We start from the raw sequence: 22069 nt of genomic DNA, 5'->3' as shown, positions 1-22069 counted from the left end.
CATAAATTTCAAACATTGGATTGAAATAATCTTCCTTTATTTTATTGTTTGTATATATAAATTGAGATATTTTTACATGGTTCATGTTCCTATGACTTGTCCCAACTAAAACAAATATAAAAGTCGCATGAAATATAACCACTTTTGTCGGAAAATAATGGGGTAGATGACAGGAGGCCCACTAGTGGGAGTTTCGTCTCAAAGCGTGAGGTAGGGTCAGTAGCACTCTCTTCTTGTGTGGAGTCCCCATGTTGGTATATAATGATGGTATGCATGAAGATGAATAACCGATCGACAACTATAGAGTGACACCTGCTTCAAAAATATTATTCTCTCGCCGAAGATTTTAGACACATAGTGTCAAGCCCCCATTTTCCAGGTCAGTGGCCCAAGTCTCGCGGTCACTCATGAGTCCACATTTCATGTGCATTGGGTCAAGGACAAGGCTAGGAATTTTTGAAATCTTGGATTGAAATAATCTTCCTTTCTTTTATTGTTTGTGTATACATAAACCGACATCTTTTTACCTGGTTCAATCTCCTATGATTGATCCCAACTAAAACAAAGAGAAAAGTCGTATAAAATATAACCAATTTTGACGGAAAATAATGGGGTAGATGACACCAGGCTCGCTAATGGGGGTTTTGCCTCAAAGCATGAGGGAGGGTCGATGTGTCCCCTCTTGCATGGAGTCCCAATGTTAGTATGTAATGGCGATATGCATGAAGATGAATAACATATCGACAATTATAGAGTAGCACGTGCTTCAAAAATATGATTCTCTCGTTGAAGATTATAGACATATAATGTCAAGCCCCCATTTTCCACGTCAGTGTCCCAAGTCTCGCGGTCACTCTTGAGGCCACATTGCATGTGCATTGGGTCAATGACAAGGACTCAGAAATTTTCGAATCTTGGATTGAAATAATATTCCTTTATTTTATTGTTTGCATATATAAATTGAAATATTTTTACATGGTCATGTTCCTATGACTTATCACAACTGAAACAAAGAGAAAAGTCGCATGAAATATAACCACTTTTGACAGAAAATAATGGGGTAGATGACACAAGGCCCACTAATGGGAACAAGGCCCACCGATGGGGATTTCTTCTCAAAGAGTAGGGAAGGTCGGTAACGCTCGCCTCTTGCATGGAGTCCCAATGTTGGTATATAATGACATTATGCATGAAGATGAATAACCGATCGACAACTATAGAGTGGCACATGCTTCATAAATATGATCCTCTCGCCAAAGATTTTATATATAATGTCAAGCGCAAATTTTCAAGGTCACTAACCCAAGTCTCGCGGAAGTTTCACTCATGAGGCCACATTGCATGTGCATTGACTCAAGGACAAGCACACTGGATTTTCAAATCCTTGACTGAAATAATCTTTCTTTCTTTTATTGTTTGTATATCTTGGAACTTTTGTAAAGGGGCGGAGTTCTACTAAAATGTTGTGGGGGTTTTGCACCACAGACGCTTGGTAAAAAAGTGGCCTTTTTGTGGGGCTAGGCGTCACGGCGCCCACTAAACATCGTTCTTCTTGAAATACGCAACGCAAAAGTGGCACTTGCTTCGCAAACAAGACTACCCTACATGAAGACCCTCGACTTATAGTGCTAAACTACAACTTCGAGGACACCGACCCAACTCTTGTAATGAATTGACATATTTTTACGTGGTTCATGTTCCTATGACTTATCCCAACTGAAACAAAGAGAAAACTCGCATCAAATATAACCAGTTTTGAAGGAAAATAATGGGGTAGATGACACCAGGCCCACTAGTGGGAGTTTCATCTCAAAGCGTGAGGGAGGGTCAGTAGCACTCCCCTCTTGCATGGAGTCCTAATGTTGGTATATTATAACGGTATGCATGAAAATGAATAACCGATCGAAAACTACAGAGTGGCACCTGCTTCAAAATATGATTCTCTCGCCGAAGATTTTAGACGTATATTGTCAAGCCCCCATTTTCTCGTCGATCGCCCAAGTCTCGCGGCCACTCTCGTGGCCACATTGCATATGCATTGGGTCAAGGACAAGGACTTGGAAATGTTCAAATCTTGGATTGAAATAATCTTCCTTTATTTTATTGTTTGTATTTATAAATTGACATAATTTTATATGGTGCATGTTCCTATGACATTTCAAAACTGAAACAAAGAGAAAAGCCACATGAAATATAACCACTTTTGATGGAAAATAATGGGGTAGATGACACAAGGCCCACTAATGGGGGTTTCGTCTCAAAGAGTAGGGAATGTCAAGAATACTCCCTCTTGCAAGGAGTCCCAATGTTGGTATATAATGACAATATGCATGAAGATGAACAACGGATCGACAACTATATAGTGGCACCTCCTTCACAAATATTATTCTCTCGCCGAAGATTTTAGACTTATAATGTCAATTCCCCATTTTCAAGATCACCGGCCCAAGTCTCGCGAAAGTTTTACTCATGAGACCACATTGCATGTGCATTGGGTCAAGGACAAGCACACTGGAATTTTCTAATCCTGGACTGAAATAATCTTCCTTTCTTTTTATTGTTTGTGTATATCTTTGAACTTTTGTAAAGGGGCAGAGTTCTAATAAAAATGTTGTGGGGGTTTCGCCCCATAGTACCTTGGTAAAAAAAAAAATTGGCATCCACAATCAAATGGCAAAGGCCACATGGAATCACCACTTTTTTTTGGAAAACTAGGGGCAGACATTGTGAGGTCCACATAACAGGTTTTCACCTGAGATAACGTGAGGGAGGGTCAGAACCGTTTCCCTATTTCATGAGGTCCTAACATGGCTCTGTAATGGTGATGTAAAGAGGAAAGGCAAATATACAACCTCGAAGCGGCACCATCTTCACAAATAGGACCAGCCGGTAAGAAACATTATGGACTTACGGGGTGACATTCCAATTTCGATGTCACTGCCCCAACTCTTGTAATAACTTGACCTCTTTTGAGATTCTTTGTATTTGCATGACTTAGAGCATCTCTATGCGAGGTGCCAAAAGATTTAGTGGAGCAAAATTTAGGAAAAGATTCCCTTTTGATCCTCTAGCGTGCACCTAGATGAGCTCGGTTGTTGAAAAATGCCACTCGTTGGAGGATGGAGACGTCGTAGATCGACCGCCGCGGAGATAGGCGTCCTTGGAACATACCCCCAAGTTTTTTCTTCTTCGACGATTAGTATCCGGACGCGGCGAAGAGTGACGACCGCTAAGACCATTTTTCCGCGACCTCTACGTTGGCATCCGATCATCGCGCAACCCCCGACGGTCTTCTCTCTCACCCCTATGCGCCGTGGTTCCCACGTCCTCCACTTCCGAGGTGTTTTACGGAATACTCCCTCCATTATGAAATAGTCTACATTGTAGCTCCAAAATTTGTTCTAAAATACTCTACATTCTAGCTTTTAGTCAACAACAACACTGAAAACGATGTGGTTTTGCTCTCTTTATTGGATGTTGCTATTATCAATGTTGATTTGACTGGTTGTTCACATATCTAAGTAATACTAATAAATGCTATACTAGTTTGTCTCATTTCCCTATAATGTAGACTAAATCAGAACGGAGGGAGTAACTAGGTAAGTCTTTTTTATTTTGCTTATTTTCCAATTTCTTTGCGACCGACTGCTTCAACGATGAATTCTACCTATAGATGAAGAGGTTGACGGAGATGGTCTTCGCCAACCCGTTTTTTTCTTCGGAGGGGAGGAGGACGACGATGATTTGGACATGCATGTGTTAATGATTATGAACGAGGATACGCATCGTCGTTGGTGTCTCCGTGCAGAATCTTAGCCTTTATTGATGGATTTGAATTTTGATGTGTTTAAATTTGAGCCAGATGATTTGTTACATTTATGAATCTTGTTTTGTATTAATAAACATTCTAGGTTAACGGTTAATGTTTTTAGGTTAACATTTTATGTTAATTTCCTCGAATGGAATGAAGGTGTATATTTTTATTTCGATTAGGCGCGGGTGGATTGTTTGTTGTCGCCGCGAAATTACCCCCGCTTCCCTTTTCACCTTGTCCGGAAAACCGGGAGTAGTTAAAGCTATGGACGATCGACGTCCTTCCTTGATATACCCCGTCAATCAAATTCCAAAAATATGGGAAACACGGATTGATTGGCGCCTGGTGAATTAAGGAGTGACTTTATGTGTCTCTTGATGAATAGAGATTTCGTGCAACAAGAAACCATTTACGTAGTAGGAAAGATTTTACGGACAGCAGCAAGATTGGAAAGTACTACGTACTAGTTGTAATTTTCGCTGTGACCTCTCCTTGATATAATCGTGGTGCAAGATTGGAAAGCAGTAACTTCGCTGAGCGGAGAAGAAATGCTAGTTATTGCGTCGCGAGAGAAGGAGAGTAAAGTTAAGGAACAAATCACGGGAAAGATTTCGTGTCAAATTTCCGAAGATTACTTATTGCGTTGAGTTGAGTTGGTTGCAAGTGTATGCGGCGAGGGAAGGCTACTTATTGCGTGACCAAATATTTGCCTCAGATTATTTGCGTGACCCATTTTCTCTCCCAACACCGCGCCTCGCCGCAGCCTACCCAACCTCCGGCCTGTCCCCTCCGGCCGACCACCGCAGCTCCGGCGCCTCGTCCCCAACCTATCCCCTCCGGCCGACCAAGTCCTTCGCGCATTCAATCGCGCCCCCGCGCGGAGCCATTGCCGACCGCCGTCGATGCGGCCCGTCCCGGCTCCGGCGACCATCCTCCCGGCCAGACCTCGCAGCGGCTGGAGCTGCGGCGCCGCCGTCCCGCCGCAGACCGCCCCATCCCCGGCTTGACGCCCGCACCCGTGGGCGACCAACCAACAGCCGATGCTGAATCCATCCGGCGCTGCATCAGGGTGGAGCGAGACCCTTCTCCACGGCGACCACGCGCGTCGACCTCACCCGCCACGGTAACCTCCGGATCGATCCCGTCCCCTCTCCGCGTCCAGACCCCGATTCATTTCGTCACCCCCCTACCCCTGTCCCGTGCAGGTAAGCAGAAGCAGATCAAGGACGGCCTACCCACAGCTCCTCCTGCTGCAAGGCCAAGGAGAGGCCGGCGTCCGGAGATGGCCGACGACCACGCACAAGGGCTCGTCCACTCCGACCTCGACCACTCCGACCTCGTCCGGTCAGATGACGCCCACCAAATTAAAGGTTATTTCTTCGCCCCCTGTTCCGTTCTAGTTTCCGTTCCCCATAATCGCTCCACCTGCTGCAAAGTAGCCCGCCTGCCCTCTCTGTGTGTGTCTAGTGCCCCAGCAATTTCCATTTCGACCTAGTAGTATTTCTCGTCTTGCTGGATCACACCGAACGCTACGCTCACCCTGTGCATTCGCAGATGGGGTGGATATCCAACTGACCGAGGAGAGCCGTCACGGCTCAGCACCCGTGTGTTGTTATGCCGGTGGCGTCGACGACGGTGTCGGCACAGCCGCAGCCCCAATCGTTGTTAGGCCGATGTCGGTTGGGGGCGCTGGCTCACTTTGTAGCCCTGTTCCTAATAGTTGGTCTTTTTGCGGTTATACGCTGGCGTAACTAGTACAATGGCCAACTTACCAATCTCTGTATGCCAGCAATGAGGTCACGTACAGGGACCGATTGCTGATCACAGGAATGTATGTTTTGTAGCTGAACATTTCCGAAGCAAGACAATTCTAAGGGTTCAGGGTGTTCGTGTTTCTCTTTTTGCGTAAATCTAATCAGACCAATCAGTCTTATTTGACAAACCTGAAACTAGTCCTTTTTTTAAAAAAAAATCATGCCTTGGTCATTTTCTAGCAATTGCAGTTGGTGAAAGTACTTATATTTACCATGCTGGGTTAACTACCTAATTCTTGATCATGTTTTAGTAATTGCATGACTCTGTACATGTATAAATGATCGTGCTGAGCATTATTAGACTGCAATAATTTGGCTGGAGTTTTGCTTATTTCAGCATGCCCTGTGCTAAATTTTTGAATTCTCATGATGGAACTTGAGAATAAATTTTGATGTTACTGTACTAATATTGTGTTCTGTAGTTTTGCAACTGTTTGCTGCATCCTGGAATACTCATAATATATCTCATTATACTAGATTGACATATAATTTTTACTCTTTTTGTACTGAACTATATTTTGTTGAACAGGTCAGTTTATCCTGCATATGGAGCTAATGACTGTAGCCATCAAATGCCCCAGTCTGCTCCTCAAGCGGAACCTTATGGTGACAATCTTCCACACATCAATCCCAGGTACTGAATCTTGTTCATACAACATTTTCTAGCAGTCAAGTTCGTCTTGCAGCTCATCTTACTTAAATGTTCATACTGCACCTCACTAGAATTACCCTATAATTATCATCTTCACATGTGTGATAGGGGCCTACCGAAGCTGAGAAGAAAGAGATGGCGCCACGGTGGCTCTTGGCGACTTCTGGTGACCTTGGCCGGCTTGGAGGCTTGATGGGAGAGCTGCAGGTCTAGCTGTTCTGTCCAAGTTATATATGATAGTATTGGTTTGGCATTTTTAGTTGATTAACATTTAATCGCCACTGCTTAGGCTTATTAGGACAGTGGCTAGATTTATTGGTTGGGTAAATATTTACTTGCTCTACTTTAGCAGTTATGGTTAAATATTGACTTGCTCTGGTTTGAGTGGCGAAAAGGTTCAGACTAGCTCCGTTTTGTTTTTATAATGTGCTTGGTGTTACTTGGCAGGGAACCCGGAGGAAGCCGTTGAGCACCTGACCAAGGCGATCCTACTGAACCTCAAAAACCATATATGGTACAAAGAGGTATGATACGTGAGGCAATTTACACAACGTTTCTTAATCCCGCTGTACATAGGGAACATCCTTGTGTTGGCTTTGAATCCACTCCAAAGGCCAAAGCACGTTCATGTTGGATGAATTGGCAAGTCATCCTGGTTATTAGACGTCCTGGCCCTGTTATGTGGGTGTGAATAACACTGGTTGTTATTGTGTGGCCTTTTTCTTTGATTGATAACTATGTATTTTCATCCTAGCACTCCATGGTTTAATTGTTTTCCTTGTCTACTCATTTAGAGAAGTATCATCTCTAGAGGAAGTTGAGTTTTTATCTATTTAGAAAATGAACCATTCAGGTCATTGTTTACAATTTAGAAGAAAAGGGCACATGTTTATCATCATCAGAGCAAATTATTTTACCCTTTTATACGTTACCTTGTGCCAACTCACTTAAAGTTCTTGTAACCCCTGCTTCGTAGGTCAGTCACAATATCAGCAATGCTTGGAGAGCTTCCTGAGTTCAAAATGTCGCGACTCTTTGTATGTGGAGCTGTCCTCCTGAGGAGTTGGATGCAGAGTGAATGAACTTCTCAATCTCGACATGTAGAAGAAGGTGATTATGTTTTACCTGTAGTTTGTTTTAGTTGCACAAAATGCCTTGGACTGTGTGTGCTAGTAAAAAATGCCTTTAAGGTCATTGCAAAAACAGTATAGTTAAACATGCCTCATTTTTTTATATTAAATCAAATATGGTTTCAACATAACAACTGAAGAAATTGTTCTGTAGGTACTAAAACTTATATTGGTTTACAGATTTTGTGGTCACTATTAATTCGTACTAATAGACTAAATGGTCCGCCCAATGTGGACATAGTTGCTTTTAAATCTGAGATTTGGTGATAACTTCTGTGTTGGATTTCTCTGAGGGATCTTATTCAATGATTTTTTTTAATCATTTTGTTGTTCATTGATCTTGAAGTTATTTTCAGGATTGATGACGGTGGGTCGGATCATGGAACATTATTTTTCATTGGTTTTGCCTTTTCTCATTGATCAAAACGTTTATTACACAAATGCATGATCTTGTTGATGTCATGTTAGAGCTTATACTCATGTTCCTGGTTCTTGTATATACCCAATTTGGGTCTTTCAACATTACTTATATATGATAGTATTGATCTGGCATTTTTAGTTGACTGACATGCCACTACGAAGAATTATTAGGACAGCATGTAGATTTAGTGGTTTTGGTTAAAATATTTACTTGCTCTGCTTTAGCGGTTATGGTTAAATATTGACTTGTTCTGGTTGGAGTGACGAAAAGTTCGGACCAACTCTGTTTTGTTTTTATAATCTCTTGTTACTTGGCAGGGACACAGAGGAAGCCGTTGAGCACCTGGCCAAGGCGTTCCTACTGAATCTCAAAAACCATGTATGGTACTAAGAGGTATGATATGAAGGCAATTTACGCAACGTTTCTTAATCCTGCTGTTCATGTTGAATCCACTCCAAAGGCCAAAGCATGTTCATGTTGAATGAATTGATACGTCGTCATGGTTATTATTAGAGGTACTGGCCCTGTTAAGTGGGTGTGAATACCACTGGTTGGTATTGTGTGGCCTTCTTCTTGGATTGATAACTATATATTTTCATCCTAACACTCCATGGTTTAATTGTTTTCCTTGTCTACTGCATCTAGAGAAGTACCATGCCTAGAGGAAGTTGAGTTTTTTTCTCTATTTAGAAAAGGAACCATTCAGGTCATTGTTTACAATTTCGAGTCCATAGTAAGATCGTGATTTAGGAAGAAAAGGGAACATGTTTATCATCATCAGAGCAAATTATTTAACCCCTCGTTGTGTAATATTTGTGAACCGAAACATAGATTGTGGTCAGTTTGTATGTTTTGTGTTCTCTGATCTTTATTCCTCTGGTCTGTGATCTTGTAACTTAGATTGTTGGATCTAGAGCTTCTTAATCAAATAGATGCTTTATATTCATGTGTTCACTGATCTAGTAACTTAGATTGTTTGGTCTTATTCATGTGTTCTCTGATACTGTAACTTAGATTGTTGGACCTGGAGCTTCTTAAACTAAAATTTTATTTAGTTGTTATCTGACTCAAGTATATGCCATTTGCTTATTTTATCTCAAGACTTGCTGCACATTTTCATTTTTCGTCATATAGAAAATGGTCAATGGTGGTAGACTCAAGAGCTGGATGTGTGTGAATTTCGCTCGAAACGTGCAAGACGGTGTTGCTACCGGATTCATCACGAACTGGGTTTCATGTGCCAAGCCTCGGGGTCCCCGACATGCTTCAAGCCTGTTCTTCCGGCTATATACGTGCATCTGGATCAAGTGGAGCGCAAGGATCAGTTGACTTTGCTCTGAAAGCTCTGTAACATCATGCGATGACCATACTCAGACTGCAGCGCATGGAGCTTGAACAATGGCTCACTTTACGGTATGTGAACTTTCAGTTAAGATGATTTCTGTACTACTAGACTCAAGGTTCAATCCAAATTAATGATCATATTGTGCTGGTATCTGTCAGGTGACCTGAAGCCTATGTGCATGATCGATCTTGGGCTTCTTTCCCAATGTTGTTTTACCAAGCAAGTGTTTAAGGTGAACAAGCAGATCCATGGCAAGCCTTGCTCTGAAGATAAATGTCAAGGTCGGTGTTCAAGCGAAACTTGCCACTTCTCGTTGTGCTTTGTGTGTTTCTTGAATCGTCGAGTCTAACATGGCACTATATTTTCGAAGGCTGATGCAGTGTCTAAGTTGCATCCCTCTGGTCACCGATAGGCCTGCGATAATATTTGGCGCTGATGCCACTCATCCCCATCCTCATTGTGGTGAAGGCATCATCCCTGGCATCGTCTGCGATCATCCGAGTTCTCCAACGTTGGTGACCATCGCTGTCCTGAGGACCTAATTTCTCGATCTCCATGTACAAGCAAGTTTATATGTTGGTTCAGTTATCTGAAGTGTCTGCTCAGTCCGCAGCCTAGCATAATTGTGTAGATTAGGTAGCTAGAAACTATTATATTAATCTAGCAGGGTTCTAGGTATATAGAGACCGCAATAACGTTGATCTGAAAGAACCCAACCCATTGATGTCAATTCCCCCTGTGGAGATTGAAACTGGTTTACATCTATGTTGTCTGTGATGGCACAGAATAGAACAAAATCCATTTGAGCTCTTTAGTGTTACTGTCGTGCTGGCAACAAATCGATTTCTAAGTGCCAAAATAATTACCATAATTGATATAGTTGTTAGCATAGAAAAGAGGCAAGAAAAAGCCAAGTATAAATGAGTTCGTAGGTAGTGTGCGTGCATGTATGAACGACCGGAGAGGTGAGCATGATACAGTCGTCGTGACGATTGAGGCAAACGCATACAGGTTGAATGAGAGGCAACAACCATAGCCAAGCACGAGCTAAACTTAGCGTGCGACATTATTTTGCGGGTGTGACTTTGTGAGAGAAGTTTGTTGTACGATTTCTGACTTTGTGGTGATCACTAGAAAAAATATTGGCATATATTAATTAACAGATGCAGTTCATTTTTTGGCCGTGACTTGCAACTTTGGCTGCAAGGAGCATCCCTAGTAGACTGAGTTCAGCTGCAACAATATCAATTTTCATTTCTTCAAGTGATGTTACTGGCTGAAGATTTGGCTCCAGATTTCATCTGTCTTCACCTGGCAGGATTGGTTAACCTGTAGCAACAACCAACTAGAGCATTGATGATTGATGGATCAGATCGTAGCCACGCAGGTGAATCACGATCGGAGGCTCTGCGGCCGCCGCGGCCACGCAGATGGGCGGCTACTGATAGGCCGGAAAAATATAGTCTCTTCTTTTTTCGTTTGGAACCCCGTAGCTGGCACACGCACGTATGTATTGATGCTTGTACTATCTACCTTGCACGTACCTGGAGTACATACGTATTGCGTATTGATCTTGATATGGTAGCGTGGAACACGTACTTGGGAAACTGGCACGCACCGAGTACCGTCGCGAGCATGGCCTGAATGTGGGGATGGAGGAATGCCACGTCACCGAGGGGGCAGGCGACCGCACCGCTGGGTTTGACCGGGCCGGGAATTAAGGAGGCGCAGCGGCGTACGTACGGCGCCTGTTGGACTCTGAGGAGTGCTTGACCCTCCATCCCTTTCTTAATTTTTCTCGCACAGCCACAGGTGATGCGACCCTCCACCGCCTAGGGTTAGCTCCCGCCGCCACCGAAATCCTCCTGTCCAGTGCCGCCGCCGGCGCAAATGGTCGCCAAGCTGTGGACAGGAGGTCGTCCTCCCGCTGCTCGCCCGCAGGCAGCGCCCTCAAACGTGTCGACCTGCACAACAGCTCGTCTATGGCAGATCCAAGCTCTGTATTGCCCCCATGGCACATCCAGTGATCCAGACCACGCCTGGAGCTCCCATGAATGAAACTGCCGCGTCCAACTCCCTCGTCAGCAGAAGATGACCACGCCCGGAGCGACACTGAATGAAACTGAACGGAACTTGCTGCTAAGCACTCCCTTCGCTGTTAACTGCTACTATTACATCTGATTCTCTAAACTTGAGCGGAAGGTGCAACATTTTCTTGCTCTGGATGCATGCGATATCTTCACTTGTCTATATCGCAAAAAGAAAAACCCTAGGAGCAACATAGAGATCACACATCTAATGACCCAAAACTCCATAAGCTCAAAAGAGGGGATTCATAGTTTCTACGAGCTTATTCAAACCACAACTTATTACCACCGATTTTCCATAAGCTTGCTTCTCCATAAGCATAAGTCCAAAAGAAGGGGCCTTAGTGGCTCCTCGTAATGCCAGGAGTGTGAGACATGGCCGGCAGGGATTTGTGGATACACTGAACCGACACACAACAATGATGCGTTTCTTATGCAGGCAGATGATTTGGTTGTGCTGCATTCAAGAAGTGGACAGAAACAAACAAGGAAACACACACAAAAAACCGAGACCATTCAGCACAATTTGAGTTCCATGCATCTGCCATCATACAATGCAAGCTACTTGGTGGCGGTGGTGCACCAGTAGACATGCCAACTATGTGGCGTCAACACGAGATATTAAGGAACCAAAGTAAGACAGCTGAAGACATCGCACTGGTGACTCAGGGTGTGGGGCAGCCGTTTGCAAATCGCTGCGAAATACGATCAAAATTTGTGAAATCCTTATATCAGATAAATGTTCGAAAGAGATTCCTTCAAACCCAAATCTTCCTTCGTGACGTGCATCAATGCTGTCAGCTAAGCTTAGCAAATCGAGGAAGCAAGAGTAGTATTTCACAAGAGTCTCTGGAAGAAACTCCTCTCGGACCTTGTGCTATAAATTTTAGTCAGATCTTTCAGCTCATCCGCAATGGCCTGATAGCAGAACATGTATTGCTCCTGCAAATCACAAGATGGTCTTAGGGTGGAGTGCTACGATCTGCTTTGCAGTGTTCTGGGACACTACTTCATTAATATATCTTGTACATGAGCTACCGATATATAAATTGAGTAACACGGCTCATTAAATGGTAAACAATTTCCCAATTTGATATTTTTTTTGAAACAGGGGCCCCAATTTGATTTGAGACTTGAGAGAATATTGCGACTGACTCGAAACAGAAATAATTAAAAAAAACATATATACCTCTGTTTGGACCATCCCGTGACGCTGGGATCTAAACTTATTGACGATTGCTGCAATATCTATAGAAGATTGTTCACCAAGTAATACCCTCTCTCTTGTATTATGGATGGTGATGTAAGCACCAGTTCTCCCAATGCCTGCACCGCAAAAACCAGAAAAGGGAACACAGTATTATCTGAGAGTGTGCAAGGGTGAAAAGAAATCATGGCATTACAAATCAAACCTGCCATGTGCAACTATTCGGTACCCTTTCGAATCTTATATAATCTTTTTAGAATGTTCCGTACAGCACTGGTATCATTTGGCACGCCATGGTCGAGCCATGTAGAGTGCTGGATGTGGAGAACATGATGCACTTTAAGTATTTGTAAAATAAAGAGTGATAAGTTGCAAGCTATTTCTTACGCAGTTATGTTTAGAAAACCAGAGGAAAAGTAAACTTGGAAGAAAATAAGTATATGTTGCAAAATAAAGAATCTGCAGAATTTATAGCAGCATGATAAATATTCACCAATTGTGTAAGCTAACGTGTAGTAAAAATTGCTACTCCCTCCTATCTAAAATAAGTGTCGGGGTTTTAGTTCATTTAGTTCAAATTTGAAGTAAAACTCTGACACTTATTATGGATTGGAGGGAGTACATCAAGTAGTGGTAAAAGGAGAAATTCATTCATCAGAGTACAATCAGGACACTAAATGATAAGACTGATGAATCAATGCCTTAAAAGCTGAACTGAAATCTTCACTAGCTCTGTAAGCATGATTGTCATAACAAAATGGAAGAAAAAGTACGGTGATTATATAACTAATGATGAAAGATATCATTCATCAGATATAATCCAGAATGCAATATGAGAGGACCTTTTCCTCAAATGTGAAATACATCAGGTTCCTTCTCACGAAAGCAAAAGCATTACATGCCTCTAAAGGGTACAACTGTACAAGAACTTAAGTCTATGCATTAGTGAACAAGAGTAATGGAATAAAATAGAGTAAAACACAGAATAAAAGAGTCCCTCACTTGTACAATTGCGCAAGATATCTTCAAAATTTGTCAAGACACAAAAGCTACAAATATATAGTATATGTACACATGTTTACCTCATTATGTTGCACCTTCACACTGCGCAAAATTAATTCACCATCTTGTCTGACCTTCGTGATGTTAACAATAAATTTTCCGTATTTTCCTTGGCACTTGCTCAATGGAAGATACTCATCACACTGCCGGTATTTAAATGTAAATCATATTAGATAGAATTTTACCAAAGAAAATGCATGGTTAAAATTTTGAACTGTGTGACTATTTACAAGATTAATGATCTCAGAATTTTATCATGGTACCAAAGCTGCAAGTACACCTGAAATATGTATCTCCCGGAGTGGAAACTTCAAAATGGTAAATGATTGCATAGAAAAAGAATCAAATCTCTCCCTCCCTCCATTCATCTCTCTAGTTAGGAAATTATGGGTCTATTATTAAGGAAGGAGGAAAAGAAAGATTACATGTTTTGGTTTCTCCTTAATGATACCAAAGGGGCAGACACCCCTTGTTTGTTTCTAAGATGAAGCCAGGATTCCATGATCCATATGTAGGAGAGCTGGGGAAGCATATGTAACATGCTAAAAATACAGATACGGTGTTTCCCTATCCTGTTGAGTTTTGAAAATTTCTCTAGGAAAACCTGACAAGTGTATATGTGCAGGCATGCTTTCATTGTGTACATTTTGTTTTCATGTTCCAAGCAACTGAATTACATATGACAAGCTGAGAAGTCTACATGCAACCACATCCATATAGCGAGGCAAAAATCGCTGAGCATTTAGCATCCTTCAAATATATAAAGCAGAAAATAGACTTGTCAGTAGAATGTGACTTTATGAAAGAAAAAATGAAGTGATAATAAAATAACACATCACTTTGTATGCAAACATGTAGAGTAAGGTCGTGCTAGAACTATGGAAGACAAGAGAAATTTGATATTAGGTCAACACAACAAAGCGCAAGTCACGAGTGTTCGTTGTTCGTACCTTAATATAGTCAAATTTGCGAGCATAACAATTACCGGAGAGCTGTTCTCAACGACCATCTGCAGAAATCTTCTAATGTATTGACTGGTGGTCCTTGAGTAGAAATGAACTTAGTTTGATCTATGTCATAATGCTGCAGATTTTAAATGCAACAATGCTAATTATGATTAGAAAGAAAGAAAAGGGCAAAGAAAAATAATTACCAGGAAATATACTGTTTTTACCTTTATAAGGCTTGCATTGATGTAGTCATTGCTTTTCTGAATGCCTGTTGAGGACTGTAGTCTTATCCTGGTTTCATCAACTAAAGAAAAGAAAAGTCAAGTTACATCCAATAATTTATTCCACATGGAAACATGGTGCTCTTGCAGAATATGCATGACAGCCTTCACAAATTAATACTGCTCACATGGAATGGCATCGGTATAAGCGGTTCCTTTTCCTATTATCAGGATTTAGAGCCACTTCAAAATTCTGAGTCGACTGGAGCGTTTTCTTACGTCCTGAAATAATTCATTGAACCAATAGTTGCATGATTTGCTTCAGATGAAATATTTCTTAATTCTTATAACAGGAAATTTCAAATTATTCTTAATATATACGACCAATAAAATAATTAGTCCACAATCTTCTGTTTCTTGTCAATACTTATATCTTAATTGTTGCTTTTGCTTGCATTGAAAGAAATATGTTGATGAGCTAGTGCGGTACCATGAAGTTAGAATTCAATGGGATCAGGAAACCCTCTCGGCATTCACGGTGACAGATCAATAACCAATTAAAGAAACACAAATCCAGTCTTGCTTTGTCTGGTGGCCTAGATGAACAAAATTGGTGAACTATTTTCCTCCGAAAAAATACCGAGCTACTTCATTGTTCCAGCTTAAGTCCATCTCAGGTAACCGCATGAGAAAAATACAAAGTCCATGGGTAGGTTCATTACTTCATTCCAAGGAAGAGACAATGCCACAAGAGAAGCAGATTATTCAAGTTCTAGTTTTGTTTGGTGAATGCTAATGTTGATGATGTACTCGAGAAAGCAGCATAACTCTTCGTGAGTTGAAGCCACATTTTAGATGTAGCTTTGGAAATAGTCTATATTAAATCTTAATCATATCCAGCACATTCATTTCTGGTTGCACACCTATTTTCCACTCTCATGCTTCACTTGGAAACAAGGCTGCGAAGATCATCTGGCACTAACCTTTATACAAAAAGGGAAAAAAGAACACCTCAAACATCGTTCACAACTCAAACTCGACTGATTGCAGAATTAGAGACTCTAGCTACAACCACTTTTGTTAAGTGATGGTCTCATTTTGGGTTGTCATGTCCTTTTAGTGGATCTTTTTGCGGTGTTGTGCTCTTGGGTTGTCGGTTCTAGTTGGCTTAGAGGTTGCTTTCTTTAGGTGTTCTCTCGTGGATGTGCTCTTGGTGTGAGCTTGGCCCTATTGTTGTAGGTTTTCGCTCGGTTTTCTCCTAAAAACTTAGCACCTTCTTCTTAATTAATTGATGAGGCAAAGCTTTTGCCTCCGTTTCAAAAAAGACGGTGTTATTAGTTTCGCAAAGGAAAGAAAAGGTTGGTGATAATTTGGCCATGCATTACCGAGTCGGACTAGCTCAAATAGGAGGATAAGAGGATGACTATACCGTAAGGTCTATATACTCCCGGTGGATGGCGAGTGGCTGCTTGAGCTTTTTGTCGAATGCCTTGAGCGCCTTCTTGCAGTACTTCACCTCGCTTGGTGCCAGTGCTCTGGGCGGCGGGTCCATGGTGGGGTCGGGAGTGTAAAACATTTGATGCGGTAGCTCGGGCAGGTCAAACTGGATCAGCTCGTTTGAGGTACATGGGCTTGGCTGCCAAGAAAGAACACAGCCGTGGATTAATTGGGTCCAAATATTACCTTCGTCCCAGTTCATAGGGCTTACACGTATCCCTAGGTTCTCAATTTGGTCAACATAATATTAATTGTACAACACAAAAAATATATCATTAGAAAGTAGAACACGTGAGCTTTCTAATGATATATATTTTGTAATATATATCTTGTATTATCATTGTCAAATTTACGACCTAGGAACATGCGCAAACCCTATGAACTGGCACGGAGGAGTAAAATCATCACTTCGCCTTTACTGATTAAATTCGATCACCTGTGACCATATAAACTACCCATCCATCAAAGATGTCTTAGATTTATCTAAATTCAGATTAATGTCTAGATATATCGGAAATTCAATTTGACTCCGAAAAAATTGTACATGTACATCTCCACAATATATGTGTGCCCGCCAAGGTTCGCAAAAGGATAATTTTTATGGTCTATGTAAAAAAGAGAAAAAAAACTTGTGAAAAGCCTTATTTTTAGCATCGTATTTTTTTATACACGTCACACGATAAGTGGATTTTTCATGAAACGACTTTGTGAGCGTGTAGCACATGAAGATATCCATTTACGTCGGTCGCTGGAGGGCATCTCCAATGCCAAGACACAGTAAATACAATACAAAACTAAGCATATGCTGCTTTTAATGTCAACCACAAAACAAAAGTAGCATATATTTGGACGGTTTATGGTAAGCTGTTAATTAATTTGGCGTATATGTATAGTCATACACTAGTTGACTAGATCTAAATTCTTAAACAATTCTATCTCATTATAATTAAGGAAATTAAACTATTTACAAGTTCAATTAAGTTACTGATGCTCACCTTGGATTCTGCCTCTGTTAGCGGTACATTGGATTCATTTGGGCCATGCAGATTTCTCGTGTCTAAACTAATTAACGGCCCAATTGACACATCCACTTGGGAGTACGTCGGCCATATATGTAACTGTCAGATTCACCTCATCAACTAATTTAGGCCCGTCTCTGTTGAATATATCTTCATTTATGTCCTCACTTTTAAGATTGTCATTCACTTTGGTGCTCCGCACGATGAAATCGCCAATAAGCGTATCTTGCGGTGCCTTGTCTATTGGGTGTAATGTTATGTTGACACTATACTTTGATTGCGGAGCAACAATGTCTTTCTTTGGTTCTATACAGTATGGTAGAGGGATTGTCGTTTTGATGCTGAAGGCAATAGAAGAATTTGTCTCATTGGTTAGCTCAAGTGAGCGTGGTATCTTAGTGTTGAGCTCAAACGGAAAGCGTAGCTCGAGCGGCTCGATCCCAAGCATGTCATCCTCCGAGTAGGCACTCATCTGCTAGAACAAAACAATATGCATTATAAAAATGAGTTGTACTTCTCCTACAATATCATATGATTTGTTTTCATGAAGGTTGAAGCTTCTAGAATTTTAAGAGTAGGCAAAAGGTAATGGTGGCTGATTTTATTCTAATTAACTGTTTGGATTAACATTGATGGAAATTAAACATTGGTTCGTGTAATAGGCACACTCTTTTCATGTATACTACCACTTGCTCCTGTATCATATATGGACGCTTAGCGGAAAGAATCCATCTACATTATGAACCAAATATCTAAGAGTACTCTCCTACAATGTACGATCCACTTTGAAACAAAACAAGAATTCCCTGAGGAGCACATGAGCTTACTACTATTGAAGTTATGAAGTTCTGAGGCACATGGGCTTACCTGCTCTGCAGTAGATTTGTTCTCATTGCTGATTTGCCAATCTGTGCTTTCCAATTCATTGATAACATGTATTATGTCTGATATAAAAGGCCTCCTGTAGGGGTCCTTTTCCTGGCAAGTAGCCCAATCTCGAGGAGTTTTGCAATTTGTTGGTATCTAAATGGTGTTTCTTTGCCTGATTTACGCAATCTGTGCCTCCATTTTCTAAGTACCTGCCATCAGAGAAAGCTGATATATAATAAAGACAAATTATATAATGCCGGCGATTCATATAAGCATAGGGTACACAAACCATGTCAGCTCGGTTCTCGAAGCAGTGACGGCCTCTTTTAAACTTTAGCACCATGAAAATTCAATATGTCATCCAATGCATGGAATGCAAATTAAGTAGAAGTATACCCGAAATGTAATTCCTATTTCACAAAAAAATATTATGGGGTGCTCAATTACTATTGACCTTATTTACCCTTTCAGAAAAAATTATGGATCTTAAAATCCCTTGAAAAAGTAAGTTCGGTTGTTAACCAACTAAGTTGATATTAGATCTGAAATTTGGCATATATTAGATATGTCACAATATACATGAAGTAACAAGGTCTTGGACAAGGGGTGCCTGGTCCAGACGTCGGGAACCGACTTTACAGAAGAAAAATGAACATCACGAAATCAGGTGCTTATTGTCTAAAAAATAACTGTGGATTATCATGAAGCTAAATATCCATCAACATCCGACTATATGTTCCTTCTTAATCGAAAGAGTACATTTTTATCTTTGCGTTGAACCATAAACTTTATATGGGGTATACCAAACCTCCTAATAATGATAAGCAATAGAAATATTTGGGCTAAATCTGTAAAAAGAGACCATCTACAATGTAAAACACACTTACGTTATTACTATTGGTAACACTCCTGTGTCCTGTCACCAGTTGGATTATTATGATGCCCAAGCTATACACATCATAGCTGGGTGACATGGTGCCACTGTCTATGTATTCTGGGGCGCTGTATCCTCTGCATGAAAATATATTGATTATAGAACACAGAAAATGGAATGTAGCAAAGGTAAAGAAAATGTTTATCGTTTTGGTAAATAGCTTACAGTGTAAAAAAGCGGTTTGTAGTTTTGGTTTGTGAGTTTTCCACCATTCTAGACAAACCAAAATCAGTAATTTTCGCTACCATGTTATCATCTATTAGTATGTTTGCTGGCTTCAGATCCATATGCATAATACTCTTTTCCATATGAAGATACTGCAGACCCTCGCAGATTCCTTTTATTATTGAATAACGAGTGTCCCATTGGAGCCCTCTTAATTCATCTGCATAATAAAGAAGGCAGAAGAACGTGAGGTTTTTCAACCTTTATTTTGTGAACTTTATGTGTGATTTGCTCTAAAAATATATTTGTGCACTGTTAAACATAAAAATATATATAGCCCCTTATACTGTGGCCCTTTACTGAAGAGTAGTAGTTAACAAGAAACACAAGAGTTGACAGGAACTAATCACATTCGAGAGTGTACCTGCAATATAGTTTTCAAGACTTCCATTGTTGACGTACTCAAAACAGAGTATTCTTTCTCTATCCTCAAACAAAATGTATCCGCCTGACCCTTCATTTTTGAATGGTTTATGTACCGTATGAGAACAGAAGCCAAGAAACCGAAATATGTTTTTATGGTTGACCATCAATAGGCTGTTAACCTCCCGGTGAAATAGCTTCTCATCTATTGTATGCATGTTGTGTATCCTCTTCACTGCAACTACTCCATTAAGGAGGACACCCTGTTTAAACTTGGATCGCATCAGAAAATATTTGAACATGCAATGCAACAGTGTGAAAATCAAGCATACATGAAACTCCAAAGTATTTTTGGCGTGGCAGTATAGCACATGGACACATTGGTAATTTGATAAAATTCTGCATCTACCAATGAAACATTTTTCCAGTACTTTTGTTTTCCTGTTTTGTGGAAACAAATAAAAAGATATACCTAGGTTGTTCAAACCATATTTTCTGCGAAAAGTAAAGTTTACCTTGTAAACAGTTCCAAATCCACCCTTGCCAATTATTTGGTCCTCGGAGAAATTTTTAGTTATGCTCTGTAAATCTGATAACTTTATATCTCTTGGTTCGATGCTTCCGTCGAATATCTGCTCCAATACGTCAGGTTCCATGTTCTCCTCGTCTTTCTAAGTGCACAGCCGAGACATATTTACGTACATAGATAAATCTAATGCAGTTCATGAGCCATGAAACTAAGCATCCAAACAAGGAGTTGCTTACCTATTGGAGACGGGCTGAGCCCTGTAGGTGGTCAACGGACCACAAACTGGAACTGTTTGTGGAGATGTCCAATGATTCGATCAAACAAACCCTGCACTTTGATGAAGATGCTGAGATGTAGACTAAAAGACATCTATGCCTGAGAAGATGGGATCTTGTTGTTTCTACTTTTTACACGCAAAAATTCACGGCGTGGAGTGTAAAGCATGATGGGCGATGCAAACATCATGCTGACTGAGATTTCAGCAGATCTTGGAGAAGTATTGACTCGAGTGCATACCTGTTAGCAATGGACCGGCTGCAGGATGAAGAAGATATGGACTGTATTCTAAATTGAGCAATGAAACACTATCATGATTATTGTCCTCAGGGGGAGCCTAGGTACCCTCGAAGTCTCCCTTGTTTCTTTATTATGATATTTGGAAGGCCCCAAAGTCTGGTCACGCTTTCATGGACTGCATCCCGTACAGTATACTACAATACTAAGACAACTTGTAAACCGAACCATTTCTATATAGAAATTACTCCGCCTCTCGTGACGTGCGGTAGAGTACACGGACTGTCAAATGGATCCAGCTGATGAAGGGAACATGCTGTCATCTGCTGCCTAAGGCAATTTGGTCATTTTGAACTGTCCTAACTGCTGAAAAGGATGATATTAGAAACAAATAGATACAGTAATTGACATCTGCATAACTAGCGGCCCATATATGTTGCGTCTGAATATATTTTTTTCTTTTAAATTAGTAGGTATACTACTTTGCAAGTTTGCCTGCAGTAAAATTGAAGGAATAATTAGTTTCGTGTCGCGAGTTCCTGATTTGATCTGAATCTGATAGGTTAAGTGTCCAAGAGATGCTATATTGAAGTACTAGCACCTAACGATCAGTATTGTGCATTATGGTGGACACGCATGTGACATTGACGGTGCATTTATCTGGGCGCTTTGGCTATGTAGAAATGACAAGATCTTTAATGACAAAAATTGTTCTTTGTTGCAGGTCATCTACAGATGTACATGTATTCTCCGTTCATGGTTACCTCTACAGCGAGTGGAGAACCGACAACTATGTACGGAGGTCTGTACACGGTTGGAGGCTACGGCGAGGGATACTTTTTCCCTACATGGGTGGCAGCATAGTCTACGGATAGATGCCCCACCTACACTTTAGGCGTTATATGATTCATCGTTCCGATATGTATTTCACCTAGTTTTTATTATTTATTCTTTTAGACTTGAGACAACAAAACGGCTGTGTGCATCCTAGTTATGCAGAGGCTGGATGTAATTGCTTATTAAAGTAATAAAATATCCTTTATCGAAAACTGAACAACATGACATTTAATATAATCCTGACAGGACCTTTGATTAAATTAGTATGCACATCAGTGCTGGGAGCTCTGACGTGGTCCGCTCACCATGAATTTACATTTGGTTTGATCCCTCCTACTCATGCCGTGAATCGAGCCATGCCGCTTGGTTTTGTTCTATTCTGCTCGCTGAGGCCGTCAGGCCATGGATTCGTTGCATACCGGCTGCTGTCTCTGCCCATGGAGAGACTTGGCATCGGCACGTAGGCGCAATGTAACAGGGTGGGCATCAAATAAATTGATCTGGACTATTAATTTTCCATCCAACTGTTCACATAGGCTAAGTCAGCATTCAACAACCTGTAGCCCTGACTGGCCTCTT

General features: G+C 41.0%; 1 protein-coding gene, 1 long non-coding RNA gene and 1 pseudogene across 6 annotated transcripts; 1 reads left to right on the top strand and 2 right to left on the bottom strand.

The window, feature by feature from the left end:
* Nucleotides 1-5147: 5147 nt before the first annotated feature.
* LOC139838360 (uncharacterized) lies at nt 5148-9042 on the top strand. Of its 3 annotated transcripts, XR_011754563.1 has the most exons (7): nt 5148-5184; nt 6158-6262; nt 6389-6487; nt 6728-6804; nt 7257-7390; nt 8149-8224; nt 8966-9042. It is a non-coding gene; the product is annotated as an uncharacterized lncRNA (long non-coding RNA). The 3 variants fall into 3 exon arrangements; XR_011754564.1 differs by lacking the exon at nt 8966-9042 and having other exon boundaries at nt 7262-7390; nt 8149-8273; XR_011754562.1 differs by lacking the exon at nt 8966-9042 and having other exon boundaries at nt 8149-8273.
* A 2990-nt stretch (nt 9043-12032) lies between these two features.
* Nucleotides 12033-17290, bottom strand: LOC139837777 (protein-tyrosine-phosphatase PTP1-like; annotated as a pseudogene).
* A 265-nt stretch (nt 17291-17555) lies between these two features.
* LOC127325598 (probable receptor-like protein kinase At5g18500) lies at nt 17556-21022 on the bottom strand. 3 transcript variants are annotated; one of them, XR_011754568.1, is made up of 8 exons: nt 20657-21022; nt 20377-20467; nt 20127-20278; nt 19613-19874; nt 19189-19408; nt 18977-19100; nt 18087-18298; nt 17556-17691 (listed from the first exon to the last, which is right to left on the bottom strand). XR_011754568.1 is itself a non-coding variant. In XM_071827777.1 (6 exons), the coding sequence occupies exons 3-6, from the start codon at nt 20265-20267 to the stop codon at nt 18932-18934; spliced, it is 792 nt and encodes a 263-aa protein (XP_071683878.1). In that variant the 5' UTR covers nt 20268-20282; nt 20377-20467; nt 20657-21022; the 3' UTR covers nt 18376-18931. The 3 variants fall into 3 exon arrangements, 1 of the variants encoding a protein (XP_071683878.1); XR_011754567.1 differs by having other exon boundaries at nt 20127-20282; nt 20657-21021; XM_071827777.1 differs by lacking the exons at nt 17556-17691; nt 18087-18298 and having other exon boundaries at nt 18376-19100; nt 20127-20282.
* Between the last annotated feature and the right edge of the window lie 1047 nt (nt 21023-22069).

Source organism: Lolium perenne, chromosome 3 (genome assembly GCF_019359855.2).
Source record: "Lolium perenne isolate Kyuss_39 chromosome 3, Kyuss_2.0, whole genome shotgun sequence".
In the NCBI taxonomy this organism is placed as follows: Eukaryota; Viridiplantae; Streptophyta; class Magnoliopsida; order Poales; family Poaceae; genus Lolium; species Lolium perenne.
The sequence above is the reverse complement of the archived record's forward strand: the minus strand, read 5'-3'. Positions and strand labels throughout refer to the sequence as shown.

Excerpts from the sequence above, each read along its gene's own strand:
- LOC127325598 (XM_071827777.1), bottom strand. The coding sequence starts at position 20,267 with ATGGAACCTGACGTATTGGAGCAGATATTCGACGGAAGCATCGAACCA. Across the intron at positions 19,875-20,126 it reads GATTTGGAACTGTTTACAAG|GGTGTCCTCCTTAATGGAGT; the intron begins GTAAACTTTACT and ends AAGTTTAAACAG. Across the intron at positions 19,409-19,612 it reads TCTTGAAAACTATATTGCAG|ATGAATTAAGAGGGCTCCAA; the intron begins GTACACTCTCGA and ends TTTATTATGCAG.